Source organism: Delphinus delphis, chromosome 1, assembly GCF_949987515.2.
Source record: "Delphinus delphis chromosome 1, mDelDel1.2, whole genome shotgun sequence".
In the NCBI taxonomy this organism is placed as follows: Eukaryota; Metazoa; Chordata; class Mammalia; order Artiodactyla; family Delphinidae; genus Delphinus; species Delphinus delphis.
This window is the reverse complement of record NC_082683.1, coordinates 35,286,556-35,312,958: the sequence shown is the minus strand read 5'-3', so window position 1 is coordinate 35,312,958 and position 26,403 is coordinate 35,286,556. Positions and strand designations below refer to the sequence as shown.

At 59.7% G+C, this 26,403-nt stretch overlaps 1 protein-coding gene across 5 annotated transcripts in view; it reads right to left on the bottom strand.

The window, feature by feature from the left end:
* The window catches only part of PTPRF (protein tyrosine phosphatase receptor type F), a 183,784-nt gene that overhangs the window by 31,782 nt on the left and 125,599 nt on the right, over nucleotides 1-26,403 (bottom strand). For all 5 annotated transcript variants that reach the window (XM_060021003.1, XM_060020995.1, XM_060021022.1 and 2 more), the window contains exons 6-7: nucleotides 18,009-18,197; nucleotides 9,350-9,460 (exon numbers count right to left, since the gene is read on the bottom strand). In XM_060021003.1, the coding sequence (XP_059876986.1) occupies nucleotides 9,350-9,460; nucleotides 18,009-18,197 (300 nt within the window). The remainder of the gene's footprint in view (nucleotides 1-9,349; nucleotides 9,461-18,008; nucleotides 18,198-26,403) is intronic.

Below are 26,403 nucleotides of genomic sequence, written 5' to 3'. Positions count from 1 at the left end.
CAGGACACGTGGGGGGATGCAAGGCCAGGGGCCCCTCATCCAGGAAGCCCCTCTCATCAGAGCCAAGCCCACCTCAGAGACAGGAGGGGCAAAGTCCCTGGGTCCCGGCTGACCACCTCCCACCCCGCTCTCAGGGACTGTCTGGAACATGAGAGATTCCACAACCAAGCTCCCATTATACAGCCTAGGAAACTGAGGCCCAGGGTCACACAGGGACTCCCTGCAAGGCCTTGTCAGGGCCACATCCCAGGTCGCCTTCCAGTGCCCGCCCCTACCTGCTCCTGACCCCCCAGGGGTCTCCAGAGGGGCTAGCTGGGGCACTAGTGAAAGAGATCCAGGCATCCCAGGGTGGAGGGTCCTCAGAGCATGGCTGGGGCAGGGCAGAGGGTCAGCCTGGAAGGGACACGGCCACCCTCTCTCGAGCCACTGCCTCCACCTCCAGACCACGGTCCCAGAGGAAGAGATGAGGGCAGTGGCATGACCACCTGCCAGGACCTCAGCTGTGCTGAAGGCACAGCCTGAGAACCCAGGAGTAGGGGCGGCCTCCAGGAGGGACTGGGCAGGGGTTTGGGTTCAGGGCGGGCCAGGGACGTGGTCCGCGGGCAGGATGGGCATGACGATGGCAGTAACATGATGAGGGTGCCAAGCAGACGGCCTTCAGCACCAATGAACGAGGATCTCAAGGGGGAGGGTGGCTGTGCCTGGCCACGACCTCCGGCCTTGGGCTCCCCGGGTCGGAAGCTGTTCTGAGCCTCTCAGTTCAAGGTGCAGCCTGGACCCCCCACCCCCCTGCCAAAGTCGCGAGCTCGGCACAGACTTTCGGAACATGCAGAGGGAGGGAAGGCAGGCAAGACCTAGCCGTGGGCAGGCATGCTTGGCATGCGGGCGGGGCATGCAGCTGGTGGGCAGAGGTTGGGGTGTGTCCTTCCTGGGCAGCCCTACACACGGGGCTGGAGAAGGCAGGCAGCGAGCCTAAGAGGCCAGAGGGGACCACTCCGAGTGTGGGTCTCTGAGGGCCCTTGCTGGGGAGCCCAGGCATGCGGAGGACCCACGGTGCTACATCGAGAGCACCTCTACCACAAGTGCCAGACTGCTGCTCGCACGGCCCCAAAGCACAGAATCAGAGCTCGAAGTAACTGCAGACACCACCTGGTCCGACCTATGACCTCGCTACACAGGGGTCAAAGTGGCAGCCCACAGACCAGACGTCCAGCAGATCACCAGGTCCTGCTAATGCACCACCTAACGTATCTTTCAAACGCTAATTTCTCCGCAAGTCCACAGGTGACCGCCACCTCCGAAGTCCGAGCCACCATCCTTCCCTGGACTGCTGTACCAGGTTCTCCTCTGCTCCTCCTGCCTCGCTGGTGCCCTCTGGGCCCCCGATCCCATAACTGGCCCGCCACAAACAGCTGGCACAAATCCAAATCTGCTCGTATCACCCCCATGTTAAAATCTCCCGCGTGGCGTTTTAAAGGACTCCTCAGCCCGGACTACACCTTCCTCAGCCCCTGCCTCGACCCCGAGGCCTCCAGACAGAACCGAAGCACTGCCAGTGCCCCAGCGGGCCGGGCATGACCACCACCAGGCGCTGGGTCTACTTCCCTCTGTGCCCCAGGCTCCCTGGGCTCTCAGCGTGTCCCGCGGGTGTCTAGCGTTCTGCCTCCCCCTAGCATCAGCATCCTCATCTTAGGAGAACCATCTCAGCCCCCACTCTCGGTTCTTGGGGTACATGACCCAGATCTGGCTAACAAGAAAGAGCCTTCGGACTGCTGTGAAAACTACTAGACGAACGCCCAACCAAACCGTTCAAATATCTGCATCCAGGCCTGCCTGACACCAAATCTGCTTCGACGCTTTTAGTTTTGTAAGACCAGTTTCCTTGTTGCCATTAAGCTGATAGTAGTGGGCTTCTGTCAGCTGGCCTAAAGCTGGGAGTCTACACTGAACGACAACAGCGCGTCACAGGTCTCTACCTGTGCCGCAGTGCTGTGCAGCAGGGAACAGGTGGATCCCGGGTACATGGTTGGCAGGAAGAAGCCACGACAAAGAGCCTCCTTTGAGCACTCCCCGCAAATGGCACAAGGGTGAGGCTGGGAGGCACGTACATGGTGCAGGCACTCCCTGGGCTCTGACACTGAGCCTGGGGGCAGGCCACGGGGGAGAGACAGGCCTGCCGGTGAAGGCACAGCCCTGGCTCGAGCAGAAAGGCACAGCAGTCCTAACTGACTAAGTGAAGACTCTCCTCTCAGCCAGTGGCTGCCCCGCCTCCTCCTTGTTCATAGGCATCCAAATGGGTTTGGGGGAAGGAAACCACTGTTGAGTACCTCCTATGTGCTGCAGGTTTCCACACTGTGGATGCTAGCACCTCCCAGTTACAGACGGGGGAACTGACTGAAGACAGACACTTCGGGGACGTGCCCGAGTTTATACACGTACTAGAGTAGGTCTGTGGGATGAAAAAGCTCGCGCCCCTTTGAGACCCAGCTCACAGGGCTGAAAAGAGAGACCTAGGAGGCTCCACGAAGAAGCTTCTGGGTCAGCCGAGGCTGCCAGGAGAAGACACTTTCCAGCTGACATGAGGATGGGCCTTGAGCCTGTGTCAGGTCACAGCTGCAAGCCTGACTGTGGTCAGTGGCAGAATCTTGGGACCTGATCAGGTCCCTGGACATAAGAACAAAGAGCCCCAGGAGAAGGAAGTAGGTCCTTGGCCAATAAACCTTGGGTCCCAAGCTAAGCAGTGCAGGAAACTGACTGGGCTTTAACTCAAATAGTCCCGGAGAACAGGGTTTTCTGTGCTACTGCCAGGAAACGGAGGCCCTTTGGGAACTAACATCGAGAAGAGTTTTTATTTTATTAATTTATTATTTATTTATTAATTTATTTATTGTGGTACGCGGGCCTCTCACTGTCGTGGCCTCTCCCGTTGCGGATGGAGCACAGGCTCCGGACGCGCAGGCTCAGCGGCCATGGCTCAAGGGCCCACCCACTCGGCGGCATGTGGGATCTTCCTGGACCGGGGCACGAACCCGTGTCCCCTGCATCGGCAGGCAGACTCTCAACCACTGCGCTACCAGGGAAGCCCTGTTTTTATTTTAATTTTCCCCCTGCTAGATGCAGGTGGAAGGGAGAAGCCCAGGGGCTAAGGTGAGTGAGAGGTCAGGTGTGACCCTTGGGGCCATCCCTAGCACCACGCAAGGGCCTCAAGCCCAGGGACTCCTGGAAGGCACACCCTGGCAGGGTGCCACCCTTCATGCTTTCACAGGGATACACAGCCACACACGAGGAGCCTGGACGCGGTTTCCCACAGCTCAGACTCATCTTCCCCACAGCGTGAGGGAGGTCAGGGTAGGTCCACAGAGGGAGGGTGGGGGCAACAGAGGCGAGAGACTACCTCCTGGGACCCCGAGTGACCATGGGGGCCCGCACCTGGGACCTGCCTGGATGGCCACCCCCATCCCAAGAGCCAGGGGTGGCTGGCGTCTCCCTGCAACAGTCCCACCGCCACTCCTCCCGCTGTCACAGACACAAGGCCTCCCAAAGGGGCAGGACTCGCCAGGGACTCAGTCTATTGACAGAAGCAACAGCAGGGAAGGAAAAACCAGAGCCGGGGAAAAATGCACTTAGGGTCTAATCTTGAGCTCCAACAATGCCGGTCTATCACCGTTCCCTGTGCATCCTCAGAGCTGACATTTTATAGACAATTTCCCAAACAGGGCCTTGCCATTGCTGGATGATATTCCAGCTGTAACTTTTAAGTCTAATAATTGGAGCTGACAACCCGCTACGACAGGGCGGAGTGGCACCTGGAGGCATCAGCATTCAGTGGGGTGACAGCCTAGCCGCGGGGGCAGGCAGCCCCGCAATCTGCATTTACTCACGGAAATCTCTCTGATGAAAATAACACAGCGTTCAGGAGGGGATAAGGGGCAGGATCCACTGTATCAAGATAAAATAACTCTTTAATAAATAACCCTGTGGCTGCCGCAGAGCAGTAATTAAATGCCGGCACACAGTTTTAAGTAAAGCTGGAAAAATGTTAAGACGGAATTATCAGCGCCAAACAAATTACCAGCCGGGCAAATCCCCCTGGAATATTTAGAAACTCATTTGTGCCTTGCCATTAAAGATTTGTGTACATGCTTATTTTTGGTGGGACCACAGACGGAGAGAAGAAGGGACAAGGGACTAGGAGGGTGGGGGAAGGGGTGCAGGGGTAGGCGGCTGCAGGCTGGGCTCTCTCTGCTGATGACTGTTCTCTGAACCGACCCGGCAGATCTGCCCGGTCAGCGAAATGGTGTAACTGAAATGCCCCAGAGCTCAGGAGTGCATATGGATGGATGCTCGGGGCTGATATCTGAGCCGAGGCCACAGCCCTCCTCCCGACTGGCTCCCTCTCCCTCGCGGAGGAAACTCAAGCCGCAGAGAGAATGCAACAGGGGACCAGGTGGCCCGGGTCTGCTCCCTGGGGCTTAGCCCAAAGCCCAGGAGACAGGAGGACCTCCTCTGACCACTCAGACCATGTGACACAGGACCGCTCGCCCTTATTGCTGGTCCCAGGACTGGAGGAGGTAGGGGCCTGGCCCTGGGGGTGTGAGACTGCTCTGGAATGGGCTGCTGGAGTCTCTAAGAAGCGCTCCCCAAACTGCGGCTGGGCCAGGGCCTCTTGCAGGCCCCCACGTGGGCCTCCCTAAATGGAAGTTGACCGTTCAATCAGGTGTGAGCTCCTGCTCTGAATGCCCAGCACCCAGCATGGGACTGAGGAAGTGCCAGCTGTCTGGGGGGCTTGGGCAGAGAGAAGGGCCCGGGGCAGGTGGGAAGACCCTCATTTGGATCTGATCGGAGACGGAAAAGACAAGTCCCTGGGGGACTTCCTCAGTGAGCCACGATGGCGCCCCCCACCCAGCGCCTCAGACCCTAAACTCAGTAGGCAGAGCAGGGCTTTTGCCCATCCAGCCTGGTAGAGGGGCTCAAGGACGGCGCAGACTCTGTAGGACTTTCGCCCTGTGCTGCAGGATCTCGAGGGGTGAGCTCATTCTCCATTAGCCTTTGCCCTTCATCTTCCCAGCGGTTTCGACTGAGCTTGGACAAACGTGGATTTTAGGTGAGGGGGACTGTGGAAGGCCCCACAGGTATGCGTAAAGCCCTACAGCTCTTACTGCTCCCACAACCACTCCTGAGCTCCACCTGGAGCAGAGAGCTGGCCTGGCCTGGGCACAAAGGCAGGGACCAGTCTCGTGCCATGCACCATGCCCACCTGACCTCCCCAGCAGGGGAGCCCAGCTAAGGGGACATGCAGACACATGGGGTGTCAGGGACCCAAGCAGCAGAAACATGCGGGGCAGGGGGGCCTGCCCACCCACCACTGGTCCTGCCCGCCTGCCGCCCAAACAGTGGAGCGCAGAGCCCAATGGGCGGGCAGGCCTGACTGGGGCCTGAGGAGCTGACCGAGCCCGCCGTTCCCTACGGACGGGAGCATCCCGTCGATGGGCGAACTGTAGATGGATAAGAAGTGAAAAGGACCAACCTTCTCGCTGATCTGAGAGATGAGAGTTTGGGTTGATGGTAGAGTGCGATGAGGATGAGGAGGAAATAAAAAAAGACAAGGAGAAACACAGAGAGTAAAAACAGGCCAACCTTCATCTGCCCACACAGCACGGAAACGAGACAAGACTCTCGTGCCCCACGCACACGCATGTGCCCGCAGGTGCGCGCGGACCACGCCGCTCACAAAAGACTCAGGACTCATGGAGGACACGGCGGACAGGGCTGCGTCCCGCTGGCAGGCACTGGGTGCCAAGGGTGGAACAGGGAGGGGCGGGAGTGGGGCACAGGCAGGCCCCCATGCCTCACGCGCACCTCAAGGCTCGGACAGACCCAGTGAGCTGGGTTCTGGGGTCAGGGCCCACCCAGCCCACAAACCCACCAAGGCGCATGGGCCACTAGAACCCCGCCACCTTGAGGCAGCCCCACGCTGTGTGGCACCAGAGCATGAACAGCTGGTCTGGGAGCCTGTAGGGAGAAAGGCCGTGGAGCCATCGCCCTGCTTAGAGACAGCTGTGGCCCAGCGGCCAGGTCCCTGCAGAGAAGGGGGAAGGGTGGGGGCAGGTAGGCCAGGCTCTGTGGGAGGCGTGGCTCCTCCCGGGTGCCTGGCAGCTGTGTGTCCTAAGAGCTGGAGGAGAGAGACGCTGTGGATGGAAGGAGAGAGTGAGTCACTGGGGGAGGGAGTCGGACGGAGAGAGGTTGGTCCACCCAGCAGGCCTGGGCCTGCTAGACTGTGGGTGGAGCTGCGGGCAACTGTGAGCAAAGTCAGACAAAACTGGGTGATGAAGGCCCAACACTGCTATCCCCACAGCGGGAGCAGCTCCGGACTGTGTGCCCGGCCCTGGGCCAAGAGCATTACATGCACGGTCCCATGAAATGCAGCAACTGCAGTTCTCAGAGAGACAATGGGAACCCCAAGTCTGGGGGACAGGGGGACGTGAGGTGGACACTGAAGACAAATCCGAGGAGGAGACACGGCCTCAGGCCCCGTGGGCACGACAGTCAGAGACAGATGGAGACGACAGCCAGCGCGAGGCTGTCCATCCAGAGCAGTGTTTCTTAACGGGGGGAGGAGGATTCCCCCAAGCGACACTGGGCAAGCTCTGGAGACACTGAATTGTGACAAGGGGGTGCTACGGGCACCTAGTGGGTCAGTAAACATCCCACAATGCCCAGGACAGCCCCACCCAGCTAAGGGTTGCTGGGCCCCAAATGGCAATGGAGCTGGAATCCACACTGAACCGGATGCTGAGGTTCCTGATGGCTGGAGCCCAGTGGGGGCCTCCCCGTGGCTGCCGCTTGGCTGGGAAGCAGTGGGGCACAGGCCGGTGGGCAGGCCAGCACTGGGGGCTTCTCCATGCATGGACCACCCACAAGCAGGGTTCAGGGTACAGAATTCGTGGCCAGCACCGCAGAGGCTGTGCCAGGGGAGCTGGGGTTGATGGGCCCTCAGCACTGCTGGGGGCAGAAAGCAGGGGCTTTACCAGGGTCGTGATGAGGAGGGGGTGGACCCCAGAGGCCAGGGTCCTAGGAGCAGGGCTTTCTAGGTGTCTACAAGTCCAGAGTAAGGCCTGTCCTGGGGCTACAGGGCAAACTGCTCTCTGCAAAGCAGGGCAGGCACAGATTCAGCTGGGGCCTGGTTATGAGGCAGGTCCTAGGGACAGACTTAGAACAGGCCCTTAGACACCAGGGCCCACAGGAATGTGTGTGTGTGCATGTGTCAGAGAGAGGGAGAGACAAGGCAAGTGGGGTTGGGACACCCTATTTCAGAATCCCTAGCAAGTGGGGCTAGAACTAAAGAAACCCCTACATTCCCTGCCCAAAAGGCCTGTGGAAATGGGCCCAGGAAGGCAGTTCAGGAAGACCTGGTGGAAGGGGGGATGGGCCAGAGTCCTGCCTGAGCTCACCACGGGTAGACAGTGGGGTCCCCACGGAGAAGGGTAAGAGGGGCTGCAGGTAAGAGCCTCCTGGTCGGTGCCTAAAAGCTACAGCAGCAGCCGAGCTCAGCTCATCCAAAGAGACCCACTGTCCTGCCTCAGGGCTAAGGCTGGTGTGATGGTGACTTTGGAGAACTCTGCCCAGCCAAGACGACGATGCCCAGGCCATCCACCTTGGGTCTGGGCCTTCTCCTGCCTCAGGACGGCCTCTGCAGCTCTGCCCCAGGAAACGTGCCCCTATGACCGCACCCAAGCTCGCTTGGCATACACAGCGGCTCTGCCGCGCCTCTCCTCTCCCTGGTGCAGCCACACGCAGTGAAGGACTTTGTTGCCGAGGCCCGGAACCTCCACATTCTCGAGGTTATGGTCTTTTGGAAGAAGTGCTTGGTCAGGCCCACACAGCAGGGGGAGTGGTCCGGGTGCGAGGAGGCAGGTCTTTGAGGAGGGTTGATCCAGCTGCTCCTCTCAGAGGGGACGCGTCAGGCCCCTGTGCGCTGGTCAGAAGCTCTGCCTGAAGCAGGGTGGGGGAAGGCTGTGCACTCTACAACACTCAGCTTGGCCATTTGGGTGGCTTGCACGCTCCTGGCCTCCATGCCCTGATGCTGCTCCTTAAGACAGGCCCTGGGTCAGCTCAGGGGAGCCTCGAAGAGCAGAACAGCTGAGAAGGGGACCAGTGGGGACCTCCCGTCCCATGCCCCTAATTCCGATGAGGCATCAACCAGTCTCTGAAGCACAATTTGCCCTTCACCTGTGGCCTCTCGGGATCTTGTGCCCTGACACATCACAGCCCCTCAATAAGCACATGGGTTGATGGCTTAATTCTCTCTGCCCTATCTGACCATGTGGCCCCGAAGAGTGGGACAGGCCACTGCCATTGCCCTGCCCCACGCTTGGCCCTGGGCGGACAGGCAGACGACACCCTTTGCGAAGCTGCAGTATGCACTTAGCATGATGAAATCATCGCTGCGAGGAAACTGCATCCACTTTCCTTTACAAATCCCCGGAGTGGAGACGGTTTCACTTTTAATGATGCCCATCTGTGCGGGAGGGTTAAGTGGCCGGGGGATGGCAGGGGTAGGAGGGGTGCCTAGGGCCCCTCCTGGACACCATGCACACAAAACCCAGTGTTCTCAGGAAGGGGTAGGTGGCCAGCTTTGGTTCCCCTGGGGCTGTGAGCATAACAGACTGGACAGGCCAAAACAGTCCCCAGACCCTGTCTGCTGGGTACCCGGACTTGTGCAAGTGTGGGATCCACGAAGTCCCAGCAAGGAACACCTAAAACACACCAGGTGCTCACCTGTAGGGGCTCAAAGCTGCCGTGGCCTGACCCCCTACACAGGGTCCTGGCTGATGACAAAGCACAGCTGGCTCCTCCTCCAGGAAGGCCCCAGGCAAACCTGGTCAGAAGGCAGGTGCACCTGGCCCGGAGCCCACCCTGCTGGGCTGGGCAGGACACACTCAAGGAAGACCAGGCAGGTGTGTACACGTTCACACACACACGTGTGCCTGCTCTCGCTCTCTCTCTCTCTCTCTCACACACACACACACACACACACGCATGTCTGCTCGGAAGGCTCTAGACTCCCACGGGGCTCTGGTCCCATGAGGCAGGACCTACAAGAGATACAAATGCTCCCAAGAGTGTCTGTTTCCCAAAGGGCCTGCGGGAGGAAGGCAAAGTCGGGGCAGATGTTAGAAGCTTGCCCAGTGGAGCTGCTGCTGCTACGGCTGCTGCAGAAAGAGGCGGAAAGGAGGAGAGACTGGGCCCACGGCAGCCCACTAAGTCCACACCAAGGCTCGGGGCAGCAAGCCCGGCGAGGGCAGCTCAGCTCCGTAGAATCAGGGCTGGGCACCGCCTGAGTCCTTACCTCGCACATACAGGTTGGCGGGGGCCGAGTAGCGTGTGCCTGCGGAGTTGGTCGCCACACACTCGTACTTGCCTTGGTCCGACTCCTCGCTGCTCTCAATCTGCAAGGCACCTGTGGGGACACAAAGACAACGGTCAAGCCTGCGACCCGAGGAGGGGGTCTCGACAGCATCTGAGGCTTGTGTTGACCAGACGTTGCAGACATCAGGGCCACACCCCGGCACTAGTGCTGCCTTCGGGAAGCTCTCCCTGACAAGCCTGGAGGCCTCCTGGCTGGAACGGAGGGTCGTGCTCTGGAGCACAATCCCGCCCCACGCGCAGTCCAGTTGGGCCTGCTGGCTCGCCCGGGGGCTCCACCCCATCCCCCATCTCCACTGAGTGTCTGCCATCCTCTGGCTGGTACTGGAGCCTGTTTGCCAATGAGCATCCCCATCAGAGCACTGGAGCCAGGTGTGGGTGGGACAGCCTGTAGACCGGCTGGCCTGGGACCTCTGAGCGTGCAATGCCCTCCGCAAGACCTGAGGCTCTGCCACCCACCAGAATCCACAGGAAAGAAGGGGTGGTCCTGGGGGCCCGGTGCCCAGCAGCCTTTGCTCCCAGCACACCCCCTCCCCCCCACCAGCCCCACCCATTCCGGCTCCTCTCCTCAGCCTGGTCCTGCTAAAGTGCTTCGACCCACCACGGCTCCTGCATAATTCAGGAGGCTAATGGAGGATGCAGCTCGCGCTCGGAACAGCGCCCTGAAGGGCTGCTTTGGCCACAGATGGACAGACAGGAGCCGGGAGTGGGGGTGCCGCTGAAAAGGACGCTCACAGAGGGTGGAGGAAAGGGCTGGGGCCAGTCCTGGCAGGTCCAGGCCAGGGAGGCCGAGGTGAAGGTGGGGTGGGAGAAGGGGGTGAAACTGGCCGACATGGCCACCTCCAGCCCTGGCAGTAAACGCCTGAGAACTCTGCTGGTGAGAGCACACCGGGCAAACCGTCTGTGACAGGGAACATCCCGAGGGACCAGCAACGCCCACTCCCTGGAACAAGCCGACGGACAATCACACCCACACAGGATGGTCCAATGGACAGTTCACAACCCCACAGGACACAGCCTGACAAAAACCACTGCCTGCACAGACCTACCCCTCCCAGAGCCCAGGCCAGCTGACAGTCACGCCCACACAGGACACACACAGAACTGCCTGACCCCACCGGAGCCACTAGAAGAGTTCCAGGCCACGCTCTCACGGCTCAGGCCCCAGGGGGACGGCCACTGCGTCTGAGCTACAGCCCCTTCACCACCCGACACCCCTCTTCCACCACCCAGACCTGGGGCAGCAGGAGGGGCGTGAACATCCAAGGGGCTAGGAGCTGGAGGTGGGGAGAGGGGTGCCCAGGCTGGGCCCTGATACTAAGGGAAAATGGACTGGCCTGCTCTGTGGTCCTGGGCAACCCTCCCCACCAGCATCAGGGAGTGTGAGGGCCCAGGGCCTGTGCCAAATACCCATCTCCTGCGAGAACAGCCCCGATGGGCACTCAACAGGTCATGTTTATGGGATGGATGGACGCTGTCACAGAAAATGTTCATTCAAGCAGGTGGGGCTCAGGGCCCTGGCCAGAGGGAGGGGGGGCTATATCAAGGTCAGCTCAGCTGGGGGTAGCGGGAGTCCTGGCTGGTGCCACAGGCGGGAGCAGGGAGTGGCACCTGGGTGGGATCCCTGCTGGGGGAGGAGGCTCCCCTGCACTGAGAGCCAGGACTGGTCAAGGGACCTAACACAGACCCTGAGCCTACTGCACACAGAAACCCCCAAATCTGGAACCAAGACCAAGACCCAGCAGTGGGGGCACTGACGAGCCAGCACAGGCTGAGAGGATGGGCGGGGGGATCCGGAGGCTGAGTCCTGTCCTCAGCGGGTGATGGACAAGATGCACCACAGGGGAGCAGCTGCTCCACCCAGCCACATCTTCTGTTCCAAGAGCAGCCTGGCCCTAAACTCTGAGGGTCTAGATGTGCCCAAGAACACTGAATAAAAGCATCATGGAAGCCATCATTTTACAGGGTGCCTGCTCTGGGCCAGACACTGCCCAAATCCTCTTCCTCTCCTCTAATCCTCACGACCCCATGAGGGAGGTGGGGCCCTGGCCCTGACTTAAGAGGAAACAGACTTCTGAGAGAGAAATTGAGTTTTTAAAGGAATTGAGGTGAGTCAAACTCGAACCGGACCTTTGAGTACAGTCCGGGCTTGGAACCGCAGAACGTAGGGTCCTGCTGCAGGAAAGCAGCTGGGGCCGATAGGTCAGGGGATCAGGCTACCTAGGATCCTGTTTATTTCTGGTGTCATCCCAGCCTCTACAGTAAAGTCTTAACTGTGCGTCCCTCCTAGCGTTTGCTGGGCTGGAGGATTTACAGGGGGATCCTCATTCTACTACAGGGCTGGGATGCTAACGGGGAAGTTAGTGATAATTGAGGGCCCAAGACAAAGAAGGTTCTCAAGAGGGAAGGCAAGGCTCGGTCATGCTCCCCCACCTCATGGGAAGACTTTCTGTCTCTGGCCAGCCTTGAGGACCAGGGCCTGGCTTCCCTGCAGGAGTCAACAGAGCCCCTTCTGTGCGGCTGGCCTAGAAGGCCTGGGCAGTTGGGCTTCCAGCCCCAAAACAGGGATGAGCCGAGTATCTCCACAATCCAGACTTGCAATGGATGAGTCACAGGAGGGGATGGCTGAGAGTGGATGTGTGTGGTGGCCGGTGGTGCTGAAGGGGCTGGAGCTGGAGATGAGGAGGCTGGAGAGGTCGGGATGGGGATGCGGGAGGTGACGGACGGGACTGGACGGGATGGAGTGGTGGTGACGGCGGTGGCGGCGAGGCGTGGTGTGGCGAGATGCACGGACAGCATTCTTACCTCTGATTGGTGAACCACCTGGCGAGGTAATTTGAATGCAAATAAGATCAGAGAGAAGCATTAGTACAAAAGGAAGGAAAGCCAAATCAGATAAAATAAAACATGAGAGAGGGCCTTAAATATACAGAGAAGTTGAGGCGTGGCTTAGGTGTGAGCAAGCACCAGGCTGCGTGTAGGCAAAGCTGTGTTCCCCAGGTCGCTGGCACGGCTCTGGGGAGGGGGAGGCTGAGGCTGGGCCAGCAGGGCTGGGGGTGCCAGGAATCAGGGTGGTGAGTCAGGGCTCTTGCAGACTCCACCGGCTGAGCTCAGTGGAAGGGCAAGGTGAAGAGAAGAGGCGATAACCCCACCCTGCAGGGCTCTCCAGATTCCACAGGTGAGTAGGATTTCCAAACAGAGCACTTACCCAAAGCAGGGCATTTAAGCAGACCAAAGAAAGGGCTAAAGGGAGAGCTCACCTCAGGCTATCACCAGACCAGCCCTCCACAAACACACACACCAGCCCCCTACTCACCACCTGGTGGCAGACCCTTGTAAAGCCACCCGACCTTGCTAAAGACCTTGCTAAAACCCGACTGACGGCACAGTCCTCCCACCTGATTGGTGAGAGCCAGGGGCCATTCCCTGCCCCCGCCCCTTGCCTGTTCATTGCCTTGTAACCCTGGGAATCAGCAGCCTCTAGGCTGCTCACCCTGCAAATGCCTATTGTGGGGCAATCATGAGGTCTGGACACGCTCCCTTCCCAACAGGGACCCCCTCTTCTACCACTGCCCCATCCGGAGGAGTGAGGGGCCTGTGGGCAGGCCCAGGTCAGCCCCGTCCACCCTGCCCTTCTCTGCCCACTTCTGGGGAGGGAAGTGTGCAGGGAGACAAACACTGGTTACTATCTCATTGAACCTGAAGACACCCACTTAGGAGGGATTATCCACCTCAGCAAGAATGAGGAAACAGAGGCTGAGGAACGTTAAGTGCCCAAAGCCAGAGGTCACACAGCTTATGAGGTGGCAGGAACTAACCAGGTCTGGCTCACAGCCTTCCCACCGGACAGAGGCTGGAGACAAGGCCAAGGCAAGGTCCCACAAGGCCAAGCTGCTGGGACCTGGGCTGTGTGCAAGGCACGCAGAGGCTGTCCAGGAAGAACCATCATCACCGTGATCCTCCAAGCGCGGTCCACGGATCTTCAGGGTCCCCAGAGGCCCCTTCGGGGGGGTCCGCAAGGTCAAAGCCATTTTCATAATACTGAGAAGCTTTTTGCCTTTTCCACCCTTGTTCTCTCATGAACGTACAGTGGAGTTTCCCAGAGGCTTCAGGACATATGACAGCACAATAGACCAAAGGCAGAAGCAGGTATGAGAATCCAGCTGTCTTCTATTAAACCCCAAATTAAAGAGGTTTGTGAAAGTGTAAAACAGGGGCACTCTTCTCACTAAATGCTTTTGTTTCACGAAATATGATTATTTTCATTAAAAAATATTGTTTACGTTAACATGTAATGGGATTTTTAATTATTTTAAAGTGGATTAATAAATTTTAATTTAAAATCTTCTCAGTCTTAACACCTAATAGGGCAAATACTGATAAAACCCACACAAACCAAAGCTCCTGGAGGTCCTCTGATATTTACAATCAGGGGTCCCGAGACCAAAAGGTCCACACGGCTGATCGACTCCTACAGTCCAGGCCTGACCTGGGATGGGGAGGGGAACTGGGAGAGGGAGGGGCGGCAGCGTGGATGCTCCAGGACTGGGACACCCTAGCTTCCGGCCTCAGCTCTTCCGAAACCCAGCCTGTTGTGTGACACGTCTCTGGGCCTCTCCGAAAAGTCGTTTCCCCACCAAACGGAAAGAATCTGCCTTTTCGATTTCCCGAGATAGGTGTGGGAGACTGGAGGGTCCCCCAGATTTCACATTGCCCCTGAGGGGTGCCAGTGTGTTCAGACAAGAGGGACCATCACTGAGAGCGGCCCTCCTGGCAAACCGGCTGATGGTGGGACAGAGGAGGGGCTGCAGCCCTCAGCCCACCGCAGAGTCCCATCCGCTGGGACAGCGGGCCTCTTCCCGCGCCCGATGCCGGCATCCCGGCTCAGGTGTCAGGGTGAGCAGTGGACAGGGTAACGGGGATGGCGGCGTGCACACGCAGGCGCCGGGAGGAGCGGAGCACAGGTGGTGTCCCGCAGGGGCCCGTCCAGGCTTGGCAGAGTGCGGGGCCAAGAGCAGTGGCTTGGAGCCCCACCTGGAGGTCAGCCCCCTCGCTGCTCCAGGGATGCTGCCCGCTCCTGACTTCCACTCTCCCTGAGCTTGTGCCCATTCCTCCAGGGCCCACACCAGGCCTCAAGTGAAAATCCTCCAAGAGGCTCAGGCTGTGGCGGCAGGTGACATCACTTCGGAGAAGAAGGCGCCTGTCGAGCAGAATCCGTGCCTGGGCCGCGCACGCCGCCAGCTGCCCTCCTCTCCAGCTCTTCACGCCCTGGTGACACGTGCTGGGCCTCGGCCCGCAGATGCCTGAGGGGTTCTGGGTACTGTTCAGGGCGGGCCTGAGGTCCGGAGAGGACGAGACTCCAGCGCTCTGGGGCCCTAGCAGGGTCCAGCTGCTCCCCAGGCTCCAGGTTAGTTAGATGGGACAGAAGCCCCCTGGATGCCGTCCCGGGGGAGCTCCCCGGCCTCGGATCTCCACGTGACCCGGGGTGGGTGACTCCCTAACTCAGCTGTAAAGGAGGCATGATAATCACAAACTGTCCTACTTCTCAGGGTTGCAGGAGAATCAGATGCAACCAAAGGCAGGAAAGCACTTTGTAAACTGTTGGTGATGCGTTAACCGTGAGGCCCCTGTAAGAGCCGAGCGCTCAGGGCCCCGATTCCACTCCAGCAGGCATGTCAGGTGTGCGTGGCACAGCCCCAGCACACTTCTCAACGGTACAGGACAGGGGCAGCAGCTACTGGGTCAAGGGTCAGGGCCCGGGGTCAGGCAGTGCTGGAGACAGTCCTGTCAGTTACTGCGGAGGTGGGATGACTGAGGCCCCTCAGGTGCCATCCCAGGAGTTGGACGCTGGGCCCACTACCCTTAGGTTACAGCTTCCAGGAGGCAGGGAAGGTCAAACAAGAAAGCAGGGGGAATGAATGTTAGTCTGAAAGGACAGGGCCCAAAGGTCACGTTCAGGAAATCATTCATCCTAAGGGCTCAGAGATGCCTGTCCTATGGCGGGGCTTGTGCTGGCCACTTGCGGGGCCCTCACAGACGGGAGCCAATCCCAGGCCCTCCCTGCAGAGTGCCCAACCGAAGTGAGCAGAGCTGGAGCCAGACGGTAACAACACAAAGCAGGGTGAGTCCTGAAGGAGCAGGTCTCAGGCAGAGAAGGGGAGCTTCACGTTCCAGTGAACGTGAGCAGAGGGCGAGGATGTGGTCGGGGGCTCAGTGCAAGTCGGGGAGTGGCCGGAGCTACAAAGAGCCCCATTCACGGAACCCTCATCACACGCCAGTCGACTACAGCTCTCACTGCCTTCGTCTCACTTAAGCCTCACTGTAACTCTTTTTTAAAGAGGAGAAAACTGAAGCTCAAAGTTAAATAACCTAAGCGAGGCCAAAGAGCTAGTGAGTGCAGCCGGGACCTGATGAGATGAGCTGGGGAAGATGACAGCTGGGGATGAGATGAACCGGAGATGGGAGCTGGGGAAGGGCGAGAAGGGCTCTGTGTGCCTTGTTCAGGAGTGTGCACCTGACCATGGAGGCAATAAGACGCCACTGGGCTTGTCAGAGCACAGAGGGTGCAGGCAGAAAACTCCGCCAGTGCTGCAGGATGGATTCAAGGGGAGTCTGGAGGCAGGGAGAGCAGTGTTTGGTGACCTGGGATACGGCCAAGGCAGCAGAAGGAGAAAAGGGGACCAACTGAGAACCATGTGGGTGACAAATCAAGAGGGTTTGGTGGTTCCTTACATGGAGTAGGAGTTGCAGCGTGTCCTAGGTTTCCGGTTAGAGGGGCTGCCACTCAACAGAGAGAGGGTCAGGGGGAGAAGGTGACTGCTGTTTGGCAAGGAAGTTACCACGCTTCACAGTCAGGGTGACGCCCAGAAGGCAGATGGGTGTTTTAGTTTGGAACTCCAGCAAGAGTCTGGGTTAGACAGAACTGGGAATCTCAGGAGTGGAGGTAAATGGTACCTGAAGCTATCAGGGTGGGCGAGCTGGCGGGGGAACGGCTGTGTCTATGGGACAAGAGCAGGGTTCACAGGCTCCCCGGCTTGGGGAACGAGCAGGAGGGGCTGCTGGACAGACAGAGAAGGGGCACTCGGAGAAGGAAGAGGAAAGCCAGGGAGACAGAGGAGAGAGTGGCTAAGAGGGAGGGAGGGTGCTGGCGGCTGCTGAGAGGCTGAGGAGGCCGGCGAGCAGCAACCAGTGGAGTCCTGGGCGGGAGCTGACTCACAGGGCCGCGAATGGGTGCCACTGGGCCCGGCACACAGCAAGTACTACATGAATACTTAACGAATGAACAGGCGAGACAGCGTGCCTTCCCAGAACTGCTGCCACGGGCAGCGCCGTTCCGGGCAGAGGCCAGGCCTGCGGGGAGGACCATCTGGCTGTTTGGGGAGCCTGCCTGGGGGCTGCGGGGAAACGCAGAGGAGCTGAACCATGGCGGTCACTGTGCCGCGCTGGGCAGTGGCCGCAAATGCTGGTGGACCGTTTCCTGCCTTGATTATAGCTGTTTTAATTAACTGCGCTACAGCTGCCTCCATCTTGTTGAGTTTAAAATTAAATTAAATGAGCTAACACTTCACAGGCTGTCTCAGGTGGCCGTGGCTGGGGCCAGAATCCTGCCCCTGCTGGGTGGCTTATCCCTCACTCCTCCCCGGGGCACCACAGGGGTGCCCACCTGGCAGAAGTTGGTGAGGAGGGGCTGGCAGCCCAGGGAGTGGCGGGGCACCTCTGCAGCCTGCAGGGCCCTGAAAGGGGCACAGCCATGTCCTCCTTTGCGGTGTCGACACCATAGGTGATGGGCAGCGGGGGCTCTGGCTGGTGCTGCCCGAGCCATCCTGCCTGAGCCCGCCATCCCACAGCCAGCAGGAGGGCTCCTGGACCAAGGTCTATCAGTGCAGCCCATGCTGGCAGCAGATGCAGAATTGCAGCTAAGCGGATTCCAAGGCTCCTCTCCCGCCTGCTCTGTTCCCACAAAAACTGAATCAATTATCCTGGCGGGAGCCTCGCAGGCAGATCGATCGACGGGGCGACACCTCCTGCCCGGTCAAGGCGGCATCCTTGCTCGCGGGGCTCCAAGCTGGCTCGACTGAGACATCCAGAGGAGACAGGTGGCCCTGGTGGCCGAGGGATGGCAGCACATCCCCCTGGCTCCAAGCCTCTGAGGTCCAGCCTTTTGAAGCCTGATGAACCAGGCATCTTTGGCCTCTTTCCCTGCCGTCTGAAGTAGCAAAGAGAAGCATCACCCAGGCCCCCCTCAGGCCAGGCTCCAGGGAAGGTGAAGGATGAGCGCCCACGGAGCACCTTCGCAGAGCCCAACGCCAGGCTGGGAACAACACTCGTGCCTCATGGAGCAGACCTGGACTGAAGTCTGGAGTCTGACAATCCCGGGAAGGTGAAAGAAACACAGCTGACCAGCCCTCGCTGCCAGGCTTTCTTCCTGGGTGGGCCAGGTGGGCCTATAGCAGGATCTGGCCCGTCCACTGGGCGCCCTCTGCTCAGCCCCAGGCTGAGGCCTCCTGCGGCTCCCAGGCACCCAGGCCCAAGAAGGAAGGCTGCGCTGGGTTCCGGCCCCTTGACCCTCGCCCTCTGCTCACCTGAACGCAGCTGCTTGATGCGGCCGTTGCTCGTGGCGGGGTCCACAGGGAGGAAGTCCTTGAACCAAGAGATCTCAGGGTCTGGATTCCCACCTGCTGCGCACAGCATGGTGGCCGTGCGGGCCTTCTCCACCACCTTCAGCTGAGGCCCCATGTCAATGGAGGGGAAGCCGGGGGGCAGCTGTTCCTCTGCAGATGAAGAGCAGATGTGCACGTTAGGGCTGGCACTGCCTGCCCACGAGGACCACCCCAAGACTCCCAGGGTGGCTGGGATCGACTTATCTCTGCCCTGACTTCTAAGCATGAAGCCTGCCCTGACATGAGGAACCAGAGTCCCGAGCCCCACTGCCCAGCCCTGCCCTTCACAGGGCCAGGGAGCTGCCGTGGGGCCCACCCTGCCCTGTCAGGAAGTCTCCGGGTCTGAGAAGCAATGCTTCGGACTGCAGACATGAGCACTTATCTCTCCAGGGCCTGGGAAAATGAGGATTGAGGCTCTACTGGCCACAGCAGAAAGTGCTCCACGGATGCTGGGCTGTAGGGGGCCCAGGGCTCACACAGTGGCATCAACAGCCACAGCTCAACCCAAAGGTGCCCCATGCTGTTCAGCCCCCACTCCCTCTCCTGCACGTGCAGTGTCCCCTCTACTGCCTGTATCCAGCCTTCTGCTCCACCACGTGGCAGAGCCCCACATCATAGCCTGGGTTGTGGCCCCGACTCTGGGCGCCCTCTGCCCTACCAATGACCCACCTCCGACCCCCGGTCCCGACCCTGACCCTCCTCCCTCACTCAGTCCTGACCCTGGAAGCCATGGTCAGGCCTGGGGACCATGTCTGAGCACGTGGAGGCTAAAGAGATAAAAACGCCCTGTGAGGATACCAAAAGTCGATGAGGGGGGCAAAACTCCACGGCTGCCTTCTCCCGGCTTGCCAGGGGGTGAGGGCTCACTTCCATGAGAGCAACAGGCATGGACCACTGCAGCACACCCCTACTCTCACTTCCATGAGAGCAACGGGCATGGACCACTGCAGCACACCCCCACTCTCACTACACGTGGACTCGTGCATCAGCCCTGAGGGGCCAGGGATGGGGCAAGGCTGCCCACTCTGCACCCCTGCGATCACACACTGGGCTGGCAGCACAGGCTCTGCATGAGTACAGACCACGTGGAGCTCCCACCTCCATCACTCGCCAGCTCTGTGACCTGGGAGTGTTACTAATCCTCTCCCTTTATCCATTTTTACCTATAAACAGGGTTCAAGTGCCCTCCTTGGAGAGCCGTTGTGAAGACTACATGCAATGCTACACATAAGGTGCTGAAGAGTGCCTGACAAAGAATCCGAACCCAATGGCTATTGGTTGACGTTATTATCATAACTAGCAAGGACTGGGCCACTGGGGGCAGACGGGTACCAAGACTTGGGCCTGGGGCCCCCTCTCCCATCCTGGGCTGGCGAGAGGCGCTCCCTTCCAGGAGCAAACCACAGAGTGAGTGTGAGAAGTTGGCAAAGCCTCTCTGCCAGTGTGGATGCCAGGCACACCCAATGCGGGGAGGGGAACCCTGTTCTTTGTCAGTCTCCTGGCAGGGGGGTGGGGCTCAATGGTGGGGGAGACCGGGAGACCAGCACCGCTCCCGTCTCCCTCCTGCAGGCCCAGCACAAGACGGGCATGTGGGGATGTTTGCTGAGGTCAGGCTCCTGTGCCAGGGAAAAGACAAGTGGGATCCTCAGAAGGGAGGAAAGCAGAGGTTGGTGGGGCTGCTCCCCCCAGAGACCCAGGGGGACTGGCTGGTGGGCAGGTGGGAGAGGAAGCTGGAGGAGCCTCAGCAGGCAGGGGCAAGACATCGCTCTATCTGCTGCCACATCCAAGGGGGCGCTCTGCCAAGGCTCCAGCTGCCTGGGGCATCCCTAAGGGACTGTGGCCCTGTCAGGAGAAGTGAGGGGTCTCGGGCTGGGGAGCAGTAGGACTCCCAGCACGGTCTCGCCTCCCAGCTTCTCCCGGTAACTGGCAGAATACTTCCCCACCTGCAGCCCTATAAGTTCCAGACATGAACCCAGCGTGTCCTTGGCTGTAAATATGATCCCACAGCATCCTGACTTTTAGCTCTGATTTTTAAAAGGACAACGTTAACAGTGGCAAGGAAAGGGAGGATGGAAATGGAGCAGGACTTGGGATGCACCAGGCAGGGGAACAGCCTCCTTTGGTCCTGCCGTCACCTGCTTTTCCAGGAAGGCCCAGGCAGGGCTCCGTCCATGTCCACCCTCCCTGCCCTCCCCAACAGCCAGGGGACACTCAGGGCTGCTGGAGCCATCCTAGCCCACTGGGGCACCAGTCTAGCTCTTCCCAGACCTCAATCCTACCTGCTCAGCCCTCCAGAGCAGTGGAGGAGGGAGGGGGGGCAGGGCCTGCCAGAGTCAGGGCCCAGGAGTCAGCTCGCCTTCATCTCTACCCACAAGGTGCTGCTCAAGGAGAAGGGAAGAAGTACAAACATCTGCAGCCCTGTGTCCTGGGAATATACGCTGAATGCCTAACACGGGCAAAGTCTTTGGGATTTGTGCCAAATTAAGGACAATTAATTTTCCTCCCTCAATTATCGTGCCCTCAGTGGTTCTGTCCTTGGCTCAGATCATCCCTCAGGCACAAACCGGCGTGTGTGAAGAGCTGTCCATAAAACAGCGGGACCCAAAAGCCAGTCCCTTGTGCCAACTAGGCTTCCAGGCACAAGTCAGAAGGCTGCAGTTCTGCACCTTGGGGAAGGGAAGCGTGTCTCACAGGAGGACTCCAGCCCCTCGGGAATGACCTGCTGTTGGCTCTTCCTTCTACGCTCACCCGCGGGGGCCTCCAGCACATTCAAATATAGCCAAGGACAGCAGCCATTACTGACGCCCGCGTGTTTCTGGACAAACTGAGCACTGGGCAGGATGGTGTAAACTGACCCACCATCAGACTGTGACATTTATCCTTTTCACCCCCGCCTCCCCTCCCCCACTCCCCGCCCAGGAACCACAGGAGCTTGGGGCCACTGTAGCCTGAACCACTCAGGCTAAGGACCGGGGCAAATTCCTCAGGCTGACGTTGCATGATCACTCCAAACCCATCGACAACCGGGAAAGCAGAGGTCCAGATATGAGGGATAAAGGTTAGGTTTATGGAGCATTTGCTAGTTCCAGGTACCGCGTTAAAATGCTTTACAAAATGATTTTACCGAAACTATGTAAGGTACGTGAGCAAATGGGGGTGTAGAGATATCTAGGAACCTGCCCAAGGTCACAGAGTTAAGTCGAGGTGGGGCTGGCACGAGACCAGGGGGTGGGACTCCACGCCTGTCAGGTTAGGGGCGCCGGCTCCGGAAGGGCTCAGGGGAGTCCTGGGGGAGCCAGCCACCATCCTGCCCCCGTACCACGCCCTCTGCCGGCTGGGCTTCAGGCCCGCAGCTCTGCTGCAGACACCTGCACACACGCCGCAGCGTTTTTATTTACTGCAAAACGAACACGACTGTCCCCCAAACATGGCCACCCTCGGGAATGCACCCACGTTCCAACACACGCATATACGGGTCACGCCGAATCCTCTCAAAACCCGTCCCGAGGGCGGAGGGGCTGCGGAGCGCCAGGAGAGGAAGGGTCCCTCCCCCTTCCAGGCCGCCGGTAACTATGGCAACGGCGGAGACTCCGCGCCGCTGCGGAAAGGCGGCACATGCCGTGTCCACACGGGGCGCGCATCTGCGGTCCGAGCCGCTGCCCCCCCTCCCGCCCCCGCCTGGGTGGAGTCACGGCGCCCCTTCTCAGGCCCCCACTCCCCAACCCCAGGAAGCCCAGCTTCTTTCACGCTCAACCGACGCGTAGCTGGGGGCTGCCCCCTTAGCGTGCACAGCGCCGGGAGGTCCCTACACCTGCCTCGCAGTCTCAGTGCCAGACTTCCGCAGTGTCTGTGCCTCTGGGGCGAGGTCTATCAATCCTCTGATAAAAGGGTCCCCGCGAAGGAAAGAGAAACCCATAGGGACTTTAGGGGACCTCAGAGGTACTGGGGAGCCTCTACAGCCGTTTGTGGATTCTGCCTGCATGCACATGTAGGGCGCACACATTCCTAGTGTCTGCCCGCACAGATCTGCGTACCTGGGGTGGGGACACACGTGTGCATGAATTGTGATGGTCTTTAGATACTGCAGTGGGAACCCTGGCCCCTTCTTCCCTGCTATCCCCACTGGGCAGAGGAAGGTGACAGGGTGTGGGGGGCTGGGGGATGGGTGTTGGGAGCCTAGGGCTCAGAGAGGGGCGAGAGCTTGGCTGAGGTCCCCACAGCAGCAGTGGAGCTGGATCAGTTCAACTCCACAGCTCACCTGCTATCTTGGTGGCTTCCTGAAGGAGGAGGGAGATGCAAGAGTAGGAAACACTTGAACAGGAGAGGTAGGGAGAGCTTCCTGGTGGACGGGAGGGAGGGGCTGCCTGAGTAAGGGCAGTGGTCCGGGGAGACGGTGGGAAGGTGAGGCCGCTTGGAGCTAAGGCCTGATGGATGCGGCTGGGGTGAAGGTGGACAGGGGCTCAGCCTAGGCTGGCTGCAATGACTGGGGGAGGGGGCTGCTGAGGCCCCCTACAAAGCACACACAGGTCTCTTTGTCCAGCTCAGCCTGGGATGCCTGAGGCGGAGTCTGGGCCAGAGGGAGGGGGCTGCGCCAGGGAAGCGGACAGATGGGGACGCCTTGCGGGGTCCCGGAGCGGGCGGCACCGTCTGTCAGCGCGAACTTCTCACCCGTGTTTACCCAGCTTCCTGGCGGCTCTGTGCGCACGCAGGCACACACAGGCACACACATACACAGGCTCCCTGGGGTGGCACCGTCTGTAGGCCTGAACCCCTCCCCTGTGCCTGAGTGTTAGGCCTGGCCTCGCCCCTTCTCTGAACGTAGACACCTAGATACATGCACAACCAGGGACCCACAGAGATATACGTGGAGAAAGAGACAGGTGCAAAAATAGAAACCTACATGTGCGTGCAGAGGGGCACCTGCAGTGACAAGCACCTGTGGAAACAGACTCATGCAACCAGATCCAGAGGGAGAGCGCGCAGAGACGCAGAAACACACATGTGCAGACATGCAGAGATAACACGTATGCTGACACACGTGTCCCTGGAGACGCATGCAGGGACAGAGCCGGGAAACGCAGACAGGGACGCACGAGGGGACCTCGTGGGTGGCAGGGCTGCTGGTTCCCCCAGCCCTCCTGGCACTCTAAGGAAACCAAGGCTGCCTCGGGCCCTGTCCCTGAGGCAGCTCCATCCTTAGCAAGGTCAGGGCCAAGACACCCCCTAGCAGGTGGGAAGGGCTCCTCAGACCCGCAGGCTCCCACACTCTCCCAGAGAGCCCCACCCCACCCCCAGACTTCCAGGCAGTAAGGGGGGCCTGGGGAGCTTTGGGCTCCCTTCGCAGCTTTCAGGCTTGATTTTCAGCTTTTTCTAAGAGAAAACTCCCACCTCTTTTAGCACTCAGATTTCATCAAACTTGGCATCTTAAAAGCCTGTTTTGTTTTCGAGTCTGAGCTGTTTGGGGCCTGTCGGCAGCACGAGCTAGCCGAGAACGGCCAAGCAGCCGAGGCCTCCCCCTCGCGGTCCCCCACCCCCAGGGCTTCCCTGGCACCTCACAGGGCTCTACACAGCCTGGCTGGTGAGGCCTTCCAGCCACACACACCCAGGTGAGCCTGGGCACTGTCCCCAGGCCCATACCCTTTCCACATTCCAGCTTCTGGGCCCTGACCCACAGCGAACTCTTCCTGGGGTCCCCACCTCAGTCCTACTCCAGGACGACTCTTTTGATCCCTTTACTCCCCTAGGTTCAGGCCCAGTCCCTCCAGACCACTGAGAGCCTCCCACTCACTCCTCAGGTCCCTGCAGCCCAGCTGCCACCCCCATGGCTTCCTGCCAGCGTGCTCACCAAGGTCAACCATGACTCCACGGAGCTAAGTCCAAGACACGTCTCATCGTTCATCCTGCCTGACCTCTCGACAGCACCCCTCCCTGCTCCCTCCAGATGCTTTTCTCTTGACTTCCTCGGGCTCACCCCTACCTCTCGGACACCTCCTCACCAGATTCCTATGCAAACTCCCCTCCCAACATGGAGAGCTAGCGTCTGGGGCTCCATCCGGGCCCTCTTCCTCCCCCTTGACCCTGGCTCCGTAGGATTTGCCATTTCTCCACCCTCAGAACTGTATCTCCAGATGTCCCTCAGAGTGCCAGTCCTCCTTGACACCCCTACCTCCAATGCCTGCGCACACCCGATACAACGGATTTCTAAGTGGACTCATCAACTTGCCCCTCAAGCCAGGTCCTCCTCCCATACCTGAACCTTAGAAAATAGTACTGCCATCTACCTGGCCCAGAGCCAGCAACCCCGAGTCTCCCACCTCCCCAGTCCCACAGGTGGCCAGGCCGGCCACCACTCTCTCTAAACTGCGTGAAACCCAGTCTCCCTTCCTTCCCTACCCACTGCCTGGGTTTGGGCCACTACCACCTCTTGCCTGGGCTGCAGTGCTGCCCTGGCCTCTCACTGGTGTCCCTGTACCCCACTCTGTACCCCCAGGGACCTTTCTGAACATAAATTTTATCAAGTCATTCCCCTGATTAAAATCCTCTTTCCCTGGCAACCAGAGAGAGGGGGCACCTCACCAGGGATGGGGAAGGTACACACACAGGGGCATTTAAAACCTCCGACTTGGCTAGCTGTCCCCGGAGGTGCTGGCTCCGCTGTGGTCCTGAGGCTGGGGGAGATGGCAGTGCGCGAGGGAGCCATGGGCACAGCAGGGCCACGTAAGCACCCGTGACCACAGGGGTGGGAGCGGCAGGCTAGGCACAGGGAACGTGTCCACTGTCTGTGGCTAACAGAAGAGGCAGGCGTACTGCCCACCCCACAAGTGGACCCATTCAGAAGGGAGTCTGCTTGGACCTTGAACACAAATCAGAACTAGAAAAAAATGGGGGATCCCAGGTACCAAGAAACCCAGAGCCTGATCTTCTAGACCCTCCTGGCAGTGCCCATCTAACTGACACCTCTCCCACCCCCACGCCTGGGGCCCAGATCTCTCCAGGAAATGGTTGCAGAGCCTCGTATCTGCGTGGTTCTGAATGCGACTACAGTCACAACGGGGCGGGGGGTGGGGGGGGAAGGACAGGTCACAGATCCCACAGTCACTGGGCCAGAAGCACTTAGGTCATGCCTCAGCTGCAAGGGGAGGAGCAGAAGCTGGCCTGGGTTCTAGGTGCTGGGGCTCCTTCTACACCTTCCATGGATGCAAATCAGGGAGGCGACAGGCCCAGCTTCCTCAAAACAAGCCCATGACCTAGACACGTATGCAGGCAACAGAAGGGGGCACATCTTGCCACCTAAGGAGTCATCCTCTGCCTGGTAGCCCTTTACCCAAACTCCCCACCCTCCTAAGTCAGGCCTGGGCCAGGGAGAGATGACTCCATGGGAAAACGCCCACCCACCCTGAAAACACAAGCTTCTGTACTGGCCCCGCTCCAGGTTCAGCCAGCCCAGGACCGCAGGACAGGGTCATATGTTGCTCATCAGCCCTCATGTCCCTGGGGCTGTTTCCAAAGGGGCTGTGGGTAGGTGGGTGGGGTTCAAGAGGGCCTCCATCATCCTACAGTCCCAAAACCAGGGTGAGGAGCCTGGGGGTCCCAGCCCAGCACGGACTGCCCGCCTCCCCCAGTCACGACCCCACATGCCTGACAGCTGGCCTCCTGCAGGGCCTATCCAGAACGAAGCAGGCAAGGCCAGGCACTCCATGCGGGTACCTGGATTCCTGTGTGGCCTGAGCGGTGTGGTCCTGGCCAGTCAGCAGACATCAAGGCCAGGTGGGAACAGGTGAAAGGGAGCCTGGGCTCGATGAGGGGAGGGGAGGAAGAAGAGAGAGTCCCAAGGTCTGGGCAGGATCCCTATCTGGGGGCCCCTCCCTTCTGGCCTGGCTGCAGAGGAACTGCTGAGGAGCAGTTCTCAGAGGCACTGAGAACAGCTCAGCCTAACCACTCTGCCCCACGTCCATCTCTGTCCAGCTGTCCTGGCTGACCGACAGCTCCGAGCAGGGATCCTGTGGGGTCCAGGAGACAATGAGGCCAGACACAGCATCTCTGGCCTCCCACAGCACCAGACCGACCGCACACACTCAGCCCAGGCTGCTTGCTACACACCCCTCCCCCCGCCGCAGACACAGGCCATAAGGTATACACCACCTGCTGTACACACCACACCCCCCCCACACTGCCTGACGTGTGCATGCACGCGCGCACACACACACGCAGCCGGACGCACGCCCCCTGCTTCATATACAACCCATAAGGCACACACAGCCCCTAAGACTGTAACACCACACCACACACCTCACACACACTGCCTTACAGACAGCAC